We start from the raw sequence: 20,530 nt of genomic DNA, 5'->3' as shown, positions 1-20,530 counted from the left end.
AATAAATGACAAATTAATGTAAACACATATTATGATCAACAAAATTACCCCTTTAACCTGTTTTCTGATTCAACTAATAATAGAAAAAATTATTAAAGTCTTATTATAGTAGTCTTATATTTGAAAAACTTTGTTCTAACCTTGTTTACAAAATGCTTGATTTTTCTCTTTTGCAACTGTACTTTTCTGTCTAACTTTAAAGTTAGTAAGTTGGTTATTCACAGTTAAAAAAACAATTCTAATAATAGTAGTTTTTAAACATCTTTGCATCTTTGAAATGTGCGTTTTGAATTTTAAATATTTGCATTTTATTCATAAAAATGTTAGGGTAGTTATTCTACAGTGTGTTTTATCTAAAGTATTTAACCCACTTACCATTGGCAGAAATTAATGATCAATATCTTATTTTCTTCATTGGCTTGGGATATTTTGTTTAAGATAATAATATTTATCAGTTATCAACAAATTATGCCTCAAAAACATGTTTTTCCAGAGTAAAATAAGACAATGATTATTAATTTCTGTCAATAGTCAATGAGTTCCTTTAAAAATAAACACACTGTATTATATAAATTAATAACTTATTTAATTTTTTGTCTAATAAGATATTAATAAAGAATAAACTAATTGAGTCCTCTATTTAGGCAAACTTTACATAGGTCTAATCAATGTTTTGAGCTACATTATTTTTTAGATTTTAGTCTTGAGATTGTTTTCTTTTCTGCCTTTACGCCGCAATTAAGACACAAATTCCTTAGGTGCTACTGGAGGAGTAAATATTTTAAAATATTAAGTAATATGGAAAATGATCATAGCAGAAAGAAAACGCCATTATAGTTGCGATTCTACTCTATAATTCCCTTTTTGTGTTCTTCAGTCCATAATACTATTAAGAAAAGGAGAATTATTCAGCTGCTATTAAAGCTAGACCCCTGCTTTTTCTTGTCGACATTCCGATCATTATTAGTATTAAACAGCCTTATCAGTCCGACTGAATTACGCAGCTTTTTAGCCGCTTTTATTTACTTTTTAACTATGTGTTAAGTCCAGTTGCAGACTTATTTTAAATAAAAGCATTTCGATCAGGTATCTTAAGGGATAAGACATTGGATTATTAATGAATCTAGTAAAAGCGTCTGACTCTGATTATTACGTAAAAAAAATAGCCAATGAGAGGCCAGTATACACTGTAATTGGCCAATAGTAAAATTTATAGTGGCCTCTCATTGGCTAAATTTTTTACGTCATAATCAGAGTCATACACTTTTACTAGGTTCTTATTAATTGATGTACATCCCTAAGTATTAAAACAAAATTATCTTTTCCGTAGGTTTAAACTGTAAACAACCAAGAAAAAATGCTAAATTGTTTAAGCCAACGAATGTGGTAGGATATCTATAAAATTTTGGTTACCTTAATTGTAATCTATGGTCCAATATCCCCTTCCTCCCAGGACTTTGATGCAATAAATAATTGCAATTTACATTTTTGCACACATTACTAACGGCGTCATCAAAAACAGTTTAAGTTTTTAAAGTACTTTAAATTTTCGCTTTTCCAGTATGGCGTCGAAACCGATTTAAATCCGCTGGATTAGAACCGGTTCTCAGTTATACTGAAAAATCATTTACAGCATTGTATTACAGACAATTTTACACGAACGTTAGATTTTTAAAAATTAAATCAATTTTCGCTTCACCTTCGGGACTAAGAAAACTTGTTTAAATCTTATAATTTTTTACCTAATATCCGCGGAAAGTTGTTTTTAATACGATGCGATAAATTATTTTAAATTTAAACTATTTTGAAAGCCGTATTTCTTAGAAATTTATATTTAAAAGGTTAGGAATATTATTGTTCTTGTTAAGTTATAAAATCAAAAATATTTATAATGTAAAGGTTGCGTGTTTTTTTGATTTTGTCAAATAATTTTTTTGGTCACAATTATAAGGTGGACATCACATACGTTAGTCTTAAAGTTAGCCCATAATGCTAAGGAGAAGGTGAGGGGGGGGGGGGCAAGGAAAGTATTATTTCAAATTTGCATTAAGATAGATTGATTAATTATTTGGGGAATAATATAGATATTTACCTATCATAAGACAGTTTCCAGCAAATAAGAAAATGAAAGATCATAAGATAATTTTTTTCTATCAATCTTATGATATATTTAAGATTTCATTGAAAAACCTTATATAAAAGTAATAGGATCTTTGTGTGTGTCTGTCTGTGCCGAAGGACATCCATAGCCGCTGGACCGATATGGTTTTCCTTTACAATGTAGCTTCCACTAGGTCCTGTAAAGTTTTATTATTATTTTGAAGGAGGGTACCACCACCCTCTTAAGTGAAATCTCCTTTTTTTAAATAAAATAAATTGTTAGGTACCGCTAGTTTCTTGTGAATTAAACTATACGATACATGTGATTTCAACAGAGTTTAGAGCCAGTTTTATCAGACAGATATCAGATTAGGAGCCATATAGAAAACCGTCGTACAAACGCATCGAAATGTAGAAAAAACTTCGGCATCAAAAAACTAAACAAATCCAAGACAAAACGAAAATATATTTTGATCTATTCTGAAATAATGAACATGATTGTACAAATAGTTTTTTTTCTTCTAAAAATTTCTAGGACTGTATTCGAACATTTTATTTTTCTAAACTCTAAAATAAAATATAAAATACTGTATTGTATTTTGGTTAAAAGTCCTTTTATAACAACTATTATAATGTACAATTAGGATAATTTAGGATTTAAAAAGTTTTTTATCAAATGTTACTTTTAGGTCATAACATTATGATTTATAGATTGTTTTTTATACTCCCATTAAAACTTGTTTTTCTTTACATGATCTACTTATTCTTTAATCCTAATTTAGTCCTAACTGCATATTAACTTTTTATTTAATTACATCAAATGAATAATTATATTTTTATCTAACAATTTCTATAAATTTCAATATGCTTTAAAAAAAAACAGTTTTGTAGTCCTTTTGGGCAATAATATCTCCTAAAATTCAATATTTATCATTTTAGCCAAATAAATAGCTTTTTTGAATTAAATTTGGTAACTTTTAGTAAAATTATTAATTATACTAATGGCTATGCGCCTCTAGGGACACTTAAAGTAGAAGTGGGAAAAGTCGACCCCCTTCCAATTTTAATTTGAGTAAAGAAAAAGAAATAAAAACAATTTTCGGGGGGGAGGGGACGGTATTTTTATTTAGAGGGAATAGATACACTTCTCCAAAATAGTTAAAAACCTTCCCTGAACCTATAAGAAGCTTCGCTGTAAAGGAAAACCATATCGGTTCGGCGGTTAGCGAGATCCTTCGATACAGAAAAAGCTTACTACTTTTTATATAACGATAGAGAACTCAACAATTGATGTAAATCTTAAATCTAAACTTGAAATTACCTAAATTTTAATAAAAATTAATTGCACAACACTAATAATAGTATATATCACATAAAATTCACAATATTTTATTATTCTAAGATGAAACTTTTAACATTTTAATGTCTTTAAAAATTATTTTCTACTAAATTCTTTGTAAAAAATCAACATTTTAAGGTAGACAAAATAAAAATAAATTACCAAATAAAACAATGTAGGTTTATAAATCTTAAGACATAAATCAAGTTTAAATTTTAAATTTTTGAAAATAAATAGCACATATTGTGTACTATTATAGAGAGATATCTTTACTAAAGAAAAAAACTATTATTTGAGCTTTTGACATAAAAATCGAATTATTTTATCACATAATTTATATATATATCAACTAAAAATAAAAGGCATAATTATACGTCTTTGTAGCTATTCTTAATTCAAGAATCAAACGTAAATCCAGGGATCTAAAGGGATAAGACAATGGCCGATAAATTGATGTACATACATACCCAATGATCATAAACAAATTTACCCCTTTTGTTGATTAGAACTAGTGGTTGAAAAGTTTATACACCGAATCTAATGAATCTACCAATAAAATTCAATAAAAATCCCAAAGTTATTAAGACAACGAATAAGAAAACGTTATTATAAAACTTTGGGGAATAGTGTAACAAACAGTCCATTGTCCCCTTCCTTCCTGAGTAAATCAGTCTTGATTGAAAAAAGACATTTAATTGTTATACAGTAATAACAGTTTTTATCTCAGGAGACTTGCCCTAGATAAAACATTTTCTAGATTATATGACTTTATTTCTAATCATTTCAAATCATATTAAGAAAAAATTAATTAATATTAATAATTTGACTTCAAAATAAAATAAAACAATTATATACATATTATAATTCAAATATTGATCACAGCTCTATTTTTTGCATTTATTTGTTTTTATTGTGGCACCATACAAAAGGTCTGCCTGTCCTTTTTTTTATCTATTTTGTAACACCAATAATAATTAATTTTTAAAATTTCTGTCTGCTATTTTTAAACACAATTTGGATATAGTTTTACATTTGTTTTACATATTTTGTTTTCATATAATTCGTTCAATTACAATGGTTTATGGTTTTAAAAATATTTCTTTATGTTTTTGGGGAAGACCCTGCTTTTTTAAACACTGTATTTATTTGTCTATTTTTAGCACCTTTTATTGAATCATTTGTGCCTAGTTTTTTATTTCAATTTTCTGATATTTTGTCTCTGCTTGCCTTTTGTGTATCATACTTTTTTTAAATTTCAGCCCATTTTAAACTCAACTCATTGCTACCGTCCCTAAAAATGTCTTTTAAAGGTTTATGTATTATGTAACTGTTTTTCAACTATCACTATTTCTGTAACTATATTATTGTATTGTTTAAAATCACAAATATATTGTATATTTTTTTTAATTTTCCGTGCAATCAACAAATATTAAAAGGGACGGTGTGCAGTGGTCGTTTGCCGGTCATCTCATCTGTTGCTAGTTTGTGACGTCATTCCTAACTGGAGATCAGCTGATTAATTAGGTCATAATGCCCAATTAACACCATAAATCATCCTATAAAGACGTCATGCTGCTCTTTTAATATCATCAGCTGACTGTGACGTCACCATCTTGGGTGGTATTGGGGGTGATGGCGTCAGATTGGCCTCGTGACGTCACCATCCTGATATGACGTCACCGGTGGACTGTGACGTCACCATTTTGCCGGCAGCTCCTAAAATATGAGATTTTAGATATAATGCTCGGGAAGTGCAGAGCAGCTAAAACGTCCGAAAAGATTTTTTTTGCGCAGTATTCTCCTAATAGCCCATTCAGACAATTTGTCGCTTCAGTAACTCCATAATAAGAAAGTAAAAATGACCTAAGGGCTGGTTTTTCTTCTGTCACCAATGGAAGATGACTATCTCGCATGATACAACAGCAGAGTTCGACTAAGAGACATAAACATTGAAAATGTGTTTGTCAATCAGGGATGTAAAGGGATAAGACAATGGCCAATAAACTTATGTACATCCCCAATGAAGATAAATAGAATTTCCTCTTCTGTAGATTTTAATTAATAGTTGTAACGTTTGGACACTCAACCTAATGATCCAATCAATCAGAATTCACTGAAGCCCCCAAAGTTGTTAAACGAAAAATGAGGAAAGGCTATTATAAAACTTTGGGGACTAGTGTGATAAACAGCCCATTGCCCCCCTCTCCTCTGTTTGTCAATAAACCTTATTTGACTGGGTTGTCAATGAACATAAAATTGTACTGGTATGTGTCGAAAATAAGGCATTAAATCTAACTAAACGAACTATTATTTATTCCGTTATTTTAATTCTAATTTAACAAATGTAATGTAATGTAATATTACTTGGATCTTATTTACGTGTTCTCTAATAAGTGCTCCCCTCCTACTGGATCAACGAACCTACCAATTGATGACAGGGTAAATAGCAACCTAACTAAACGACAATTTTTCCATGCATTTTTACATACATCTATTAAAAACTCAAACCTTGACCATTTCAATTTATCCTTAAATGCCTTTATAGATTCACCTAAAAAAATCGAATTTTTTTTTTTTTTTGGGGGGGGAGGGGTTAAATATTTTTCAAAATTTGTTCCTGATCTCATTTATCGATTTTCTCTAGGTAGGTGGAGGGAGCCCATCCTTCACTCTGGTCACCATGAACCTTTCTGAAATATTGATAATAATAACTTTCATTGTAGATTAATTTTAGTAAAAGCTAAAGCAAAATTGCGTAAATACAGGATACTGTAAAAGGACATAATTTAATTTTGAGATGCCTCGCTTATAATATAGTACCTGTTGTACCTTGTTGTTCTAAAATAATTTATCCAAAAATCAAATAAATAGAAAATTTTCTATCAATTAAATCATTAACAAAAAGAGCAAACTGTGAAGTATGGACGGACATAATTATAGAAAAGCTTTGCTTTTAAAAAAAGTATACTAACCTAACATACCACCACCCTGAACAACCAATTTTGATCAACTCAACAACCTAAAATAGTGCTTGGTTTTACTGTTAATTTATGACTAAGATTTTTGTGGGATGAAAGTGGTGTATATTAATAATTCATAGGTACCACAGTAAATAAATGTAAAAGTTAAGATGTATATTGAAGACGACTACCCACCCTTGGAGAACTTTTTCGTCTGCTATCAAATTTATTTCTGTTCTTTGAAAGAAAACTGGCTGTATTTATGACGCTATTAGCTGATTTCGAAGACCAAATACAAATCATGACCCCTCAAATCTTTTACTTTGACTTAAAGTAAAAAAACAAGGAATAAGCACAAAAAAAAGATGAAAAAAGGTGATATAAAAAGGGGTAGGGCGTTCAACGCCCCCCCCCCCCCTCCCGGACCGACAAAGGCCTGAAAGGGTTAAATTGACATACCTCCCCTTTCTGAAGCCTCAATTCTCTATCACTTGTAGAATTATATTCGGATATCACCTAAAATAGATTTTTAGATAACTTTATACAATCACGCAACCTAGACCATAAAATTTTAAATGTTTTGTAAGTTAGGTTATTCAAATAAGTTTTTTAACAAACAATAGTTTGTATTTCGTAACTATTGAGTTATCATTTAAGAAAAGGAAAAAAAACGTTTTAATAATATCAAATAACCCTTTAATTGCACGACTTTCGTCACGAGTTTAACTGAGCATTGTAATGAGGTTTGCCTTCTTGGAGGGCATTTTCCCCAACTATTTATGTTGCGTACCTGACATTGCAGTAGTGTTAACCACTTTTATTATATTTAGTCACGATTCTGATGCGGTGTTGGGCGGAGATTAGAACCTATCACCCTCTCAATATGTTATGCCACAGTAAAGAGTATAAATTTGCAAGGAAGCCTGCAGAAAATAAACCGCTCTAACTGCTGAAAGACTACCACAAGTAGATTCAATACCCCAAATTTGGAGCCTCCCAGCTTTAATAACAAAAAAATTATAGGCATTTTAAAACGACTTTTAAGGTAGTCTTTAGTCTTTTTGGAATAAGAGCGGGGTATTTGCTGCAGGCATCCTTTAAAGAGAAACAAACTGTAGTATAGCATTACTTTCAAAAATTCAAAATACAAAATAATTCCATCTTGAATGAAAATGTATGATACTTAAATAATTCTTATTTCAATAAAATCCATCTATCTTTTTCAAGGTTTATTATTATAAGGTAAAAAATCAACCGATTTGTTCATGACTTCGTTTGCTAGTAAATAAAACCCATTCGTACTATTTTGTAATAAATTCAATATCTAAAAATCATAAATTATATTTGGCTGCTTTTTTTGACATTTAATGACACTTTGAAGACTACAAAGCATTTGACGTTACTTTTTAGACATAAATCGTTTTATTTTTTTGGTCTGTAAAAAAACGATAGATATTTGAAAAAATTTCATTTATCTAAATTTGAAAGAAATCTTATTATCATTTAGCGACTCCCCCCTCCCCCTCCCCTAGAGGCCTCAAGGAGTCGTCGACGCTAGTAGTTCATAAGACAACTTATAACACTGCAAACTCTCCTTTAAAACCTTTATTTTCTACCTTACAGTAAATATGATATTCTAGGGTAAATCAGGTTGGGAGGGAGAGAACATTGGATTCTTAATGACACAGGTAAAGATACTTTTAAACCACATTCTCTTATTCGTTACATCAAAATCTTGGTGTACTTTGATTGAATTTTAAATAGTTGGCTAAAATTATTATTGTTTAAACTTTCAAACTGATATTCTTAATCTTCACAAAGTGTAATATAAAAAAACAATTTATCATCCATTGTCTTATCCCTTAAGATCCGTGAATATTCTGGTATGAAATATGAAAACCTAGCAGAGCGATACTAACATTCACATTTATACAGGGGGACACGAATATTTATATTGGATAAAAATATCATAAATAGATGGGCTGTATTCGATTTTAGATTTAATGATTTAGATAGATGAAGATATTGTATCTACTAGACCTTATAATCAATCTTTAATAAGGAAAAATAGTTCATCTTATTATGAATAATAGTAAGTTTTTTTTACCTAAAGCTTAGGATTTCAAAAACTACTGAACTGATTGAATTATCCTTTTTTAGGGAAGCTATAGGTCCTGGAATGTTTTTTTTTATATTTTATTTTCAGATTTAATACCTTAGATGCTTTAGGTCATTTTAATGTCTCCTTCTTACAATAAAAAGTACCTAGATGCTAGGGGCGCAGCTACTAGTATGCTATATAGTAAAAATAGCGACTGCGCTCCTACCATCTAGGAACTCTGTATTCGTAAGAGTAAGGAAAGTAGGAAATAGCCTAACATAAAACTTGGATATACAATTAAATAGCCTACAACCATCCAGAGACCTAAAAGAATCTTCCATGAAAAAAGAGAACTAAATCAGTTTAGAAGTTGTCGAAATCTTAAGCTACAGACAAAAAAATCTTTATATAAAAGGATATAATAGTCATTTATCGCATTGTTTTAAAGACAGTTTCCGCGGATAGTAAAATAAAAAATCATGAAATTATTCAGTTTAGTGGGCCACACTGGACACAAGTCCGGGGTTAATGAAGCTGGAATAGATTTTATGATTTTTATTTAATAATATTCATGTAAATTGTCTATTATACGATCGGATACAGCATAAGTCAGAACTGGTTCAAATCCAGCGGATATAAATCGGTTTCAAAGCAATACTGAAAATTATTTCATTTTCAGCAATTTACCAATTTCTAAATCCTTGTGTAGCTGTGAATATTTTCTCAATACTTCATATATGTTCATTCAATATCGAAATAGAAAATTTAGAAAACTTTTTTTATACTTTTTAAGCCCTTAATTAAAATCTTCAAAATAGGATTTCTTCACAGAATAATACAATATATTACGTTAGAACATTTCAAAAATTATGTGTAATTAAATATTTGATTGCTTGACCAATTGGTATCATAAATAGCATTTAGGCGCCAAAAAACTTTTACATTCACGACCTCTGTCTGAAGGTTCTAACTTCATACAAGTTATGTCTGTAAATGGACCAAAAAACCTATTCTTAAATATACAAATATACATACATTGTTTACAAAAACAGTAGTCTACAGTTTTAAAAAAATAATTTCAGGACCTTTTCCTTCATTTGTTAATATAAGCCAAAAACCTACACTTAATTAAATTTCAATCAAAAATTATATTTGTATACAAACTTTTCTGCTGTTTTACAAGAACAATAGTATTGAGAATAATTTCTAGCACCTTAATGGCCTAATAAATTCAGAATAAAGTAGCTAAGAATTATGCTACACTTTTCACAGATAGGTAGATACTTTAAATAGAATATGGATTTTAATATCCCATACACACACTGCAGCATAACTAAAGATATTGAAAAAAGTCCTATTGCTGCTATTTTAGATACTTTTAAAAATCCATTTACACGTCGAAATTTACATATAGGGTTGTGCAAAGTTTTATATACATGTTATCTCATTGTTGGATTAATACCTTTGCAGACTTTAATTTAATATCGATTGGTTGGTACTAACTAGCATAGTCCAAACTTTCCATTAATAAGGAATAAGACATCTACAATTTAGAAATTTAAATATGCTGGTTTGTACATTCCAATCAAGTATCCATTTGCTATCCTGAATATCTAGATATATAATTATCTATCTTACCCTATATTGTGGATGTCTAGAAGCAATATCATTAATATTTGCTATCCTATCTATCTAGATATATAACTATCTATCTTACCCTATATTGTGGATGTCTAGAAGCAATATCATTAATATTTGCTATCCTATCTATCTAGATATGTAATTATCTATCTTACCCTATATATTGGATGTCTAGAAGCAATATTGTCAATATTTGCTATCCTATCTATCTAGATATATAATTATCTATCTTACCCTATATTGTGGATGTCTAGATGAATTATCATTAATATTTGGTATCCTATCTATCTAGATATATAATTATCTATCTTACTCTATATTGTGGATGTCTAGAAGCAATATCATCAATATTAGCCATACTTGAGCACCTTTTCTGCAACTGCTGAAAAAATTAAATTTTTTTTTTATGTGTAAAGGAATAACGTTGTTTGTCTGTCTGTCTCTCTGTCTGTCTGTAGCGAAAGATCTCCTAACCTCTGGACCGAATTTGATCTTCTTTACATCGTAGCTTCTTTGGTCTTTGAATTATTTTGATCTATTGTGAGAAAGGGTGTAAAAGAAATAGCCTTTCATTTTTTGAACTTTAAAAAATTAAATATAAGTCAACCTCCCCCCACTACCTGGCCCCCCAATCTTAAATCTAAAGTTAAAACAGCCAAAAAAATACCATGGAACATCCTATGTAAGGTTTTACTAAATTAGTAAACTCAGTTTAGTAAGGTTATTCATCGCATCGTATTATAGACAGCTTTCCGTGTACATTAAAAGGAAAAATTATAAGATTAAAACTGATATAAACTTTTTTTTTCATTTTAATATCCGCGGAAAATTGTCTCGAATACGATGCTATGCATGACTTTTTAGTATGGCCAAGAACCAGTTCAAATCCTACGGATGTTAATCGGTTTAGAAGCCATACTGGTAAAAAAGAATTTACCTGTCCAGTGTTGAAAACAGGGGATTTAGCTGATTCATTCTCCTCCAGAGATTTAGATCTCATCAGTGTACTCAGTCCTCCCCTAGATAGATAGATAGATATACAGATAGATATATAGATAAATAGATTTAGCTGATTCATTCTCCTCCAGAGATTTTGATCTCATCAGTGTACTCAGTCCTCCTCTAAATAGATAGATAGTTAGATAGATTTAGCTGATTCATTCTCCTCTAGAGATCTAGATCTCATCAGTGTACTCAGTCCTCCCCTAGATAGATAGATTGATTGATAGATAGATAGATAGATAGATAAATAGATTTAGCTGACTCATTCTCCTCCAGAGCTTTTGATCTCATCAGTGTACTTAGTCCTCCTCTAGATAGATAGATAGATAGATTTAGCTGATTCATTCTCCTCCAGAGATTTTGATCTCATCAGTGTACTCAGTCCTCCCCTAGATAGATAGATAGATTTAGCTGATTCATTCTCCTCCAGAGATTTTGATCTCATCAGTGTACTTAGTCCTCCTCTAGATAGATAGATAGATAGATTTAGCTGATTCATTCTCCTCCAGAGATTTTGATCTCATCAGTGTACTCAGTCCTCCCCTAGATAGATAGATAGATTTAGCTGATTCATTCTCCTCCAGAGATTTTGATCTCATCAGTGTACTTAGTCCTCCTCTAGATAGATAGATAGATAGATTTAGCTGATTCATTCTCCTCCAGAGATTTTGATCTCATCAGTGTACTCAGTCCTCCCCTAGATAGATAGATAGATTTAGCTGATTCATTCTCCTCCAGAGATTTTGATCTCATCAGTGTACTTAGTCCTCCTCTAGATAGATAGATAGATAGATTTAGCTGATTCATTCTCCTCCAGAGATTTTGATCTCATCAGTGTACTCAGTCCTCCCTCCAAGGCATTCCCCCAATCTTCTATTAATGTCGCGCATTTGTTACAGCAGTAGTATTAGAAACCATTTTTAACGTCATTTTTATTGTGTTGATCCGAGATTCGAACAAAAGATAAATACAAAAAGACATTTAAACCTTAAATCTTATAAGAAAAATGTAAAATGTTGTAAAAATGATTTTCAGATAATCTTGAGACCTTTAAAGATAGGATTTGTGTTGATCCCTTTCTAGCTATATTTAGATTTATTGATATCAGGGACAGTTTTTTTCATATCTCCACTGCTTTGTTTATGTAACAATAAATTATTATACAGTTAATATTAAAAAATATATACTAGAATTATATTTCAATGAATATTACTAAAAACTATAAAAATGTAGGTTGAACTGTAAAAATAATATTAAGTCAATTAAGACAAAATACCTATATCAAATAACTACTAAAAACATACCTTTCATTTCCCTTTTCCCGTTTAGCAATCAATACTTTTCTTAGTTCGGCTGCGAATTCCTCCTACAGTCAAGTAAATGATCATTTAAGGTTAAAGACAATCTTGGATCTTAAAGGATAAGACAATAGCCGATAAATTAATGTACATTCCCAAAGCTGATATACAAAATTACCCAAAATCAGTAGAAAAAATTATTGTGGTTGAAACGTTTGAAAACTCAACATAATGATCCCACAAATCAAAATTCACTAAAGTCCCCAAAGTTGACAAGCCAACGAATAAGAAAACGACTTTGGAGACTAGTGTAAAAAACAGCTCATAGGCCCCTCACCCTAAGGATAAACAGACAGACAAAGTAGATAACAGAGTTTGTAGAATCTATATAACAATGATTAGAAGCATATCTTTCAGCCAAGTAAATCAAATCTCTTCAATACAGAAAGCCATCTTAATGAAGATTTAATTTTTGTTGGTGGGGGGGTTTCGTTTTTTATACAGGGGATTTCTTTTTAGATGGAGTTGGTACCCTCCCCAAAAATAGTTATAAATCTTACCAGGACCTAAAAGAATCTAAAATGTAAAAGAGAACCATATCGGTTAAGTAGTTAGCAAGATCCTTCAGTACTAAAAGATATCTTGTTATTTTTATATAAAGATATATACAACAAATTTATTTATTTTGAATGATCATTCCTTTTGTTTGGCAGTTTTAGCTTCCAAACTATAAGTGTCTGTTATACCAGTTAACCACAGTTCTATCTTCTTTTCTTCTCCCTATAATAGATGGATGAATAGATAAATAAATAGATAGACAGACAAATAGATAAATATTTAGATAGATAAATAGATAGATTGATAGATGTATGCATAAATACATAGATAGATACATCGATAGACATAGATTGTATCATCTTTATATTAGGTAGAAATTTCATCATCAAATCTGACTTTTATAACCTAACAATAGACTACTTTAATTTTTGGACAGTGACTAAACTTACCTTGACTATAGAGCACTTACCCAGTCTATCAGTAGCTAAACTTACCTTGACTATAGAGCACATACCCAGTCTATCAGTATAAAAACTTACCTTGACTATAGAGCACATACCCAGTCTATCAGTAGCTAAACTTACCTTGACTATAGAGCACATACCCAGTCTATCAGCAGCTAAACTTACTTTGACTATAGAGCCCATACCCAGTCTATCAGTAGCTAAACTTACCTTGACTATAGAGAACATACCCAGTCTATCAGCAGCTAAACTTACCTTGACTATAGAGCACATACCCAGTCTATCAGCAGCTAAACTTACCTTGACTATAGAGCACATACCCAGTCTATCAGTAGCTAAACTTACCTTGACTATAGAGCACATACCCAGTCTATCAGTATAAAAACTTACCTTGACTATAGAGCACATACCCAGTCTATCAGTAGCTAAACTTACCTTGACTATAGAGCACATACCCAGTCTATCAGCAGCTAAACTTACTTTGACTATAGAGCCCATACCCAGTCTATCAGTAGCTAAACTTACCTTGACTATAGAGAACATACCCAGTCTATCAGCAGCTAAACTTACCTTGACTATAGAGCACATACCCAGTCTATCAGTAGCTAAACTTACCTTGACTATAGAGCACATACCCAGTCTATCAGTATAAAAACTTACCTTGACTATAGAGCACATACCCAGTCTATCAGTAGCTAAACTTACCTTGACTATAGAGAACATACCCAGTCTATCAGCAGCTAAACTTACCTTGACTATAGAGCACATACCCAGTCTATCAGTAGCTAAACTTACCTTGACTATAGAGCACATACCCAGTCTATCAGTATAAAAACTTACCTTGACTATAGAGCACATACCCAGTCTATCAGTAGCTAAACTTACCTTGACTATAGAGCACATACCCAGTCTATCAGCAGCTAAACTTACTTTGACTATAGAGCCCATACCCAGTCTATCAGTAGCTAAACTTACCTTGACTATAGAGAACATACCCAGTCTATCAGCAGCTAAACTTACCTTGACTATAGAGCACATACCCAGTCTATCAGCAGCTAAACTTACCTTGACTATAGAGCACATACCCAGTCTATCAGTATAAAAACTTACCTTGACTATAGAGAACATACCCAGTCTATCAGCAGCTAAACTTACCTTGACTATAGAGCACATACCCAGTCTATCAGTAGTTAAACTTACCTTGACTATAGAGCACATACCCAGTCTATCAGTATAAAAACTTACCTTGACTATAGAGAACATACCCAGTCTATCAGCAGCTAAACTTACCTTGACTATAGAGCACATACCCAGTCTATCAGTAGCTAAACTTACCTTGACTATAGAGCACATACCCAGTCTATCAGCAGCTAAACTTACCTTGACTATAGAGCACATACCCAGTCTATCAGTAGCTAAACTAAACTTGAAACTATATTCATTTCCTAAAAATATTATAAATATGATAACATAATTTACATAGATTTACCCCTAAATCATGAAACATGAAAGATATACTTTTTTTTTTTATTTGTAATATTTAATATTTTTTGTCATAATAAAATTCTACATCTGCCTTTTTATGAGGTTTTTTTTTATATAAAACTAAATGAAACTATTTTCACAAAACATTCAAAATAAACTTTGAAGAAGCTAAGGGTTAATCAATAGTGTATTGGCCTTTCATTGGTCATTTGTGTTGTATGCTTGTATGAAATTCTTTCAACTGTAAGTTAACCCTTAGAAAAACAAAAATTAAACCAAAACAGTGGGTAAAATAAAAATAAAAAAAAGCGCTGGAAAGTGTCATATATGACTTCCCAAAAATAGTCTAAATGCATCTCTTTTTTTTTAGTGGTTTCCTTTCCTACATCTCCTTACATTCCTCCGTTTTATGACGTCACACATGACACTTTATAGCGCTTGAAATAAAAATAATGCCTGTGCCGTTAAATGTTTGTAGGCAGGTCTGGAAATTTGAACCAGTTCTGGAGCCAGACAAACCTGGAAGGGAACATCCTGCAGGCAAAAAAAAGGTCTTTTGTCACTAGGTGCACATAATAATAAAGAGGTGTCTTTTTCTGAAGTTAAAAAAGCTGTGCTATGCATTTTTAGAGCAAAAAAACTTTTTTGTTAAAGACTAATTGAAATATACATTTTTAGTAGCGCAGCTACTCAAAGCTTACATCCGTACGACCACCAGACAGTTTTGAAAATTGTCTAAATTTTATTCACGTGTCAAAAATACATTGCTACAAATTCAATATGGCATTTGACTTTGTTTTGTAATTTTGAAAAAATCTATATTAAGGTTGCAGGATTGTTATAATTAAATAAATATCATTATATAAATAAAAGTCAGTTATATTTAAATCACCGGCATAAGATTCTTTTTATATTTAATTCATTTAATTTTAGCGCTCTTATACATATTAAGGATACTGAAACTGAAAAATTACAAAACAAATTTCTAGAATAATGTCCTTTAATTATAAACTAAAAAGAAACTAACATTGTCTTCTATATTGTTTTTAAAACTATGTAGAGTTAACTAAAAAAACATCACCAAACCTATTTTTTCAATAAAAAATTCTGGTAATTTTATTAATTTTCATATAAAAATTACTTCTTTGTAAAGGCTAGGACAATGAAGGAAAAATTAAGATTCAAATTTAATTTTTGCCTTAGGGCGCAAGTAAATATCAGAGGAAGATTTGGGCGAAGATTAATTAATATTCTATCAATCCCCAACTTTTTAATTTATTGAAATCAAACGCTTTGCTAAGTTTATTCTGCCTATTAATACTAGTTTTTCAAATGGTACAATTACACCCAAGGATCTTGATGGATAAGACAATGGACAATAAATTGATTTACATCTCCAATTTTTGTTGGCATAATTACTAATAATGTAGATTTAGTAATTTAGTGTTAACAAATTTTAACGAATGAGAGAACGTGTATACAAAACTTTGAGGTCTAGTTTAATTCATAGGCCAATGTCCTCTCTCTACTAACTACTTGATTAAAATTCACTTGATTATAAGCGCAGCTACTCTATAACTTTATCTACCTGCATTCTTACAGAAAATCATTTGATTTTCATACAGAAGTACACATCTTTTCTGCTGCTTATTCCTAATTGAAATAAAAATAGTTATTTATTGCATCGTATTATAGACAGCTTTTCGCGGATATCAAACTGAATAATTATAAGTTTATAACCAGGTTTGCTAGCTCCGAGGAGCCGATGGCCCGGGCTAACAAAACTGGTTAAATTCATGTTTTTTTAATATTCGTGTAAAATTAACAGTATTAAGTAATACGTCTGCTATGCATGATTTTTCTACTCATTGCACTAATGCCTCGAGTTACATTTGAGCATAATTTTTATCATGTTATCTATTGTCGTATTATAGACAGCTTTCCGCGTATAATCAAGTTCAAAACCAGTTGTGCTAGCCTCAAAGGGGCCGATTACCGAAACTGATATTAATTTTTTATTTTAGATGTAACATTTGTGGATAATTGTCTGTAATACGATGCTAAACATGATTTTTCAGTATGGGTGAGAACCGGTTCTAGTTCAGCATAAGTGGAATAAATATTACCTGAACAATGTTTGACTTTGAGATTTATTTTCGACCAAAACATTGAAGAGGCCTTTGGTTATGTAGGAACCAAGGGGAAGAATTATATCCGGTAATCCTAGCATAGAGAGATTAATAGATGGATTCGTAGATAGATCACTAGATGGATTGATAGATAGATTGATAGGTGGATTGATCAATGGATTGTTAGATGGAATGATAAATGGATAAATAGATAGATAGATAGATAGATTGATAGATATAAGTATAGATGGATGGATATATTGATTGATGTACAGATATATATATAGATGTATAGATAGGTTACTAAATAGATTTATAGATGTAACATATAGATAGTTAGATACTAACAATTTTTACAAAACAATTAGATGATTTTTTCCAAATATTTTAGGAGATTTTTTTTTAATATTTAATATTTTCATAAAATGTTATTTTTTGAACAACAATATTCTTTAAAGAAGTTTCTTGTTTATTAGATACATAGATGAAATATAAAGATAGGTAGATAAACAGATATGGATGTTATTTACCTTTTATTTCTAACTGATTTAAAGAATCGTTTACTACTCTAACAACACCTAAAATAAATATATTAATATTACACATAACTAAAAATGAAGAAGGAAAAATCAAAGAAAATCGAGGATGTTACAATGAAAAAAGGTGACAACATCCATAAAATGTAAACTCTACAATCAGAAGGAAGGACAAACAAACAATAACTCATCTAGAGTGTCAGAACTTAAAAAGCAAAACAATAATTTGCAAGTCTAAACAAAATTGTTCAAAAAGTTGTTGCAAAATTGTTTAAATACAGGATATTGTAAAAGACTTACATTATTAGGATTTAATAAAGTAAAAAAATCAGCATGTTTTAAATGGACGTACACTAATAATGATTACATAGTTGCTACGCTTCTTAAATCGTACCTAACTGTTATAGGAATCAGCATGCTTAGTTTGAAATCGATAGAACAATTCTAAAAGGTTTAAAAGAACGAAAAGATCTAACCGTTACGGACCGACGGACCGAACCTAATTTTATAAAAGCTTTAAATAGATCCTTGAATATCTATATATATGTATGTGCTATAACTGCTATAAGTAATAAGTAATGACCTAATTTCTAACTTTTACTGTAGTGCTAATTATATTATTCTTTGCTAATTTTTAAAGGCGAAGCTTTTCTATAGTTAGGGTCGGTCCGTACGTAACAGATAACTTTTTTTGTTAATTTAGGCAAGTTAGAATTCACTTTAAACTTTGTATGATTATTCCTGTAGTAGTTAGGTACGATTTAAAAAGCGTAGCAACTCTATAATCGTTACCAGAATGTCCGTATGTCCATTTTAAACAAGTTGATTTTTTTACTTTTTTAACAACATTTTTTATGTGAAATAATCTTCCGATTGATCTGATTTGTGGAGGACTGATTCCTATGACAATAAGACATAATATTATAAGCGAAGCATCTCTATGATAAAGTCCTAAAAATGTCAGTATGTCATTAAACAGTATTTTGTATTTAAGAAGTTTTGCAAAAAAATTTACGTATAATTTTGTGAAAAGTTATATATTTATATTTTGTATATTCAGTTCTGACCCTCTACAAGTGTTAATGTTTGTCTGTTATACAGTTTCAGAGCTTCGCTTTTATGGATGTTGTCATCCTTTTTTTACTTACATACATGTATATTTAATTAGACTTATTATCTATATTAGTGCAACGATTTCTGTCTGTCCATAAGTACAGCTAAACCTTAAGGTTTTGCTAATTGCTGGAAAGATCAGGCTATGATTTTTAGGAAATATTTAATATATACATATATTGGTCATATAACGGTTTTAAGGTATTTCCTAGGATTTTGGGACCCAGGTCAAAAAAAAATTAATCTTGCAGTATATATATCAAATGTGGTCATTTAAGGCGAATACACTGGTACCATTTAATCATTTAATTTAATGAATTAAATTGAAACTTAAGTAAAATCTTTAAAATACCAGGCCTATTAGTCTGGTATCTTTCTAATGAAGAGCATGTATCTACCTATACAATATGGTAATTCATACAGGAATATAATAACTTTAATGAGCTTAAGTTATGAATAAACTATGTCTATGTTTTTGACATGCAATTATCTCATTAGATAAGGGAACAACTTAGATTTGGCATATCATTGAATCTGCGACCAAAGAAACTGAAAATCAGAGGGGGAAATCACTTTGGTACTTACCAAGGATTTCAGCTACACAATCATCTAAAAAAATAATACTAGTTAGTTTCAATTATAAAGTATTGAAAGGTCTAATCATTCGTACTTTTCTAGCGAGCACAGAACGCCCCTCCCGATAATTTTAAATAAATAATAAGAGGGAGGGGAAGAAAGTCTTTTTAAATTTTAGCGCTCTCACTTAAAGTGGTATGGGGCCGGGGAAGGTTTTTGTTTGTTTGAATGTATTTTGTAGGTTTATTACTGTAGGTCAGGTTAGGTAAAAGTAAATACTCAAACTTTTTTCAATTTATTTCAAGAATCCAATGGGAGGGGGGGGGGGTATATTTTCACTTTGTGGGAACTCATACAATTTTTCTATGCTATTATATAAAGAAGAAGGGATTTTTGTTTGGAGCTCAAGATCTTAATCACTAATAAACCAATTGGGTTCTATTTTTTAGGTAAGCTTCACATAGGTCCTGTAGTGGTTTAGGACTAGTTTACTTTCGGATTTAAATTTTAAGTAGATCTGTCCTTTCGAATACAGAGCCCCAAGATGGTAGGGAGTAACCTCTAGTAATTAGTAATTTACTTAATATACTTTAGCTACTACCCTTGGACGTAATTTTACTTGTTTTTTTTACAATGTATAATTTACCTAGTTCTGTGTTCATTGTATTAACACTTGTAGCTTGCAGATCCTATAATAAATGCATAGATAGATAGATATAGATAGATGGATGGATAGATGGAATGAAACATTGATTGATAGATGGATAGAAATACGAAAGATCTTTATATTGATGATAAAAATGGTTTTATAGACAGCTTTCCGCGGATATTAAAATGAAAAAATCAGGTTTGTTAGCTCCGAGCGGCCGAAGGCCTGGTCTAACAAAACAAGTTTTAACTTTATGATTCCATTTTAATATTAATGCAAAATTTTCTGTAATTCATTCTATACAAAAAATTCAGCATGGCTGAGAAATGGTTCCAGTCCAGCGGATATTAGTAGGTTTCGAAGCCAAACTGGAAATATCGTTAATAGACCTACTGGGGATTTTACGAATATTAATTAATTTGAATTTTGGCTGTTATTGTTTTTTTTAATTTAGCAAACTCAATGTTAAAGTTAGGGCCGATTTCAAAAAAAAACTTTACAAAATCTTATCAAAAGAGGGCGGGACTCGCAACTGCAAATATTTAAAAAAGATCGAATGCGATTAAAAAAATAAAATGT

The 20,530-nt window shown here is 30.6% G+C and overlaps 1 protein-coding gene across 3 annotated transcripts in view; it reads right to left on the bottom strand.

Annotated features, from left to right (window-relative positions):
* Window positions 1-2,546: 2,546 nt before the first annotated feature.
* The window catches only part of LOC145333584 (guanine nucleotide exchange factor DBS-like), a 95,778-nt gene continuing 77,794 nt past the window's right edge, over window positions 2,547-20,530 (bottom strand). The window contains exons 27-42 of one of the 3 annotated variants that reach the window (XM_080178747.1): window positions 19,949-19,991; window positions 19,312-19,335; window positions 17,608-17,655; window positions 17,075-17,171; window positions 16,537-16,601; window positions 15,405-15,482; window positions 14,844-14,908; window positions 13,143-13,221; window positions 12,448-12,511; window positions 11,079-11,160; window positions 10,455-10,523; window positions 6,859-6,915; window positions 6,412-6,458; window positions 6,059-6,129; window positions 5,303-5,374; window positions 2,547-5,155 (exon numbers count right to left, since the gene is read on the bottom strand). In XM_080178747.1, the coding sequence (XP_080034873.1) occupies window positions 6,063-6,129; window positions 6,412-6,458; window positions 6,859-6,915; window positions 10,455-10,523; window positions 11,079-11,160; window positions 12,448-12,511; window positions 13,143-13,221; window positions 14,844-14,908; window positions 15,405-15,482; window positions 16,537-16,601; window positions 17,075-17,171; window positions 17,608-17,655; window positions 19,312-19,335; window positions 19,949-19,991 (885 nt within the window). In that variant the 3' untranslated portion in view covers window positions 2,547-5,155; window positions 5,303-5,374; window positions 6,059-6,062. The remainder of the gene's footprint in view (window positions 5,156-5,302; window positions 5,375-6,058; window positions 6,130-6,411; window positions 6,459-6,858; window positions 6,916-10,454; window positions 10,524-11,078; window positions 11,161-12,447; window positions 12,512-13,142; window positions 13,222-14,843; window positions 14,909-15,404; window positions 15,483-16,536; window positions 16,602-17,074; window positions 17,172-17,607; window positions 17,656-19,311; window positions 19,336-19,948; window positions 19,992-20,530) is intronic. The other 2 variants (XM_080178746.1, XM_080178748.1) reach the window with 2 other exon arrangements.

Source organism: Acartia tonsa, chromosome 12, assembly GCF_053477335.1.
Source record: "Acartia tonsa isolate MP-2025a chromosome 12, ASM5347733v1, whole genome shotgun sequence".
Lineage (NCBI taxonomy): Eukaryota > Metazoa > Arthropoda > Copepoda > Calanoida > Acartiidae > Acartia > Acartia tonsa.
The sequence above is the reverse complement of the archived record's forward strand: the minus strand, read 5'-3'. Positions and strand labels throughout refer to the sequence as shown.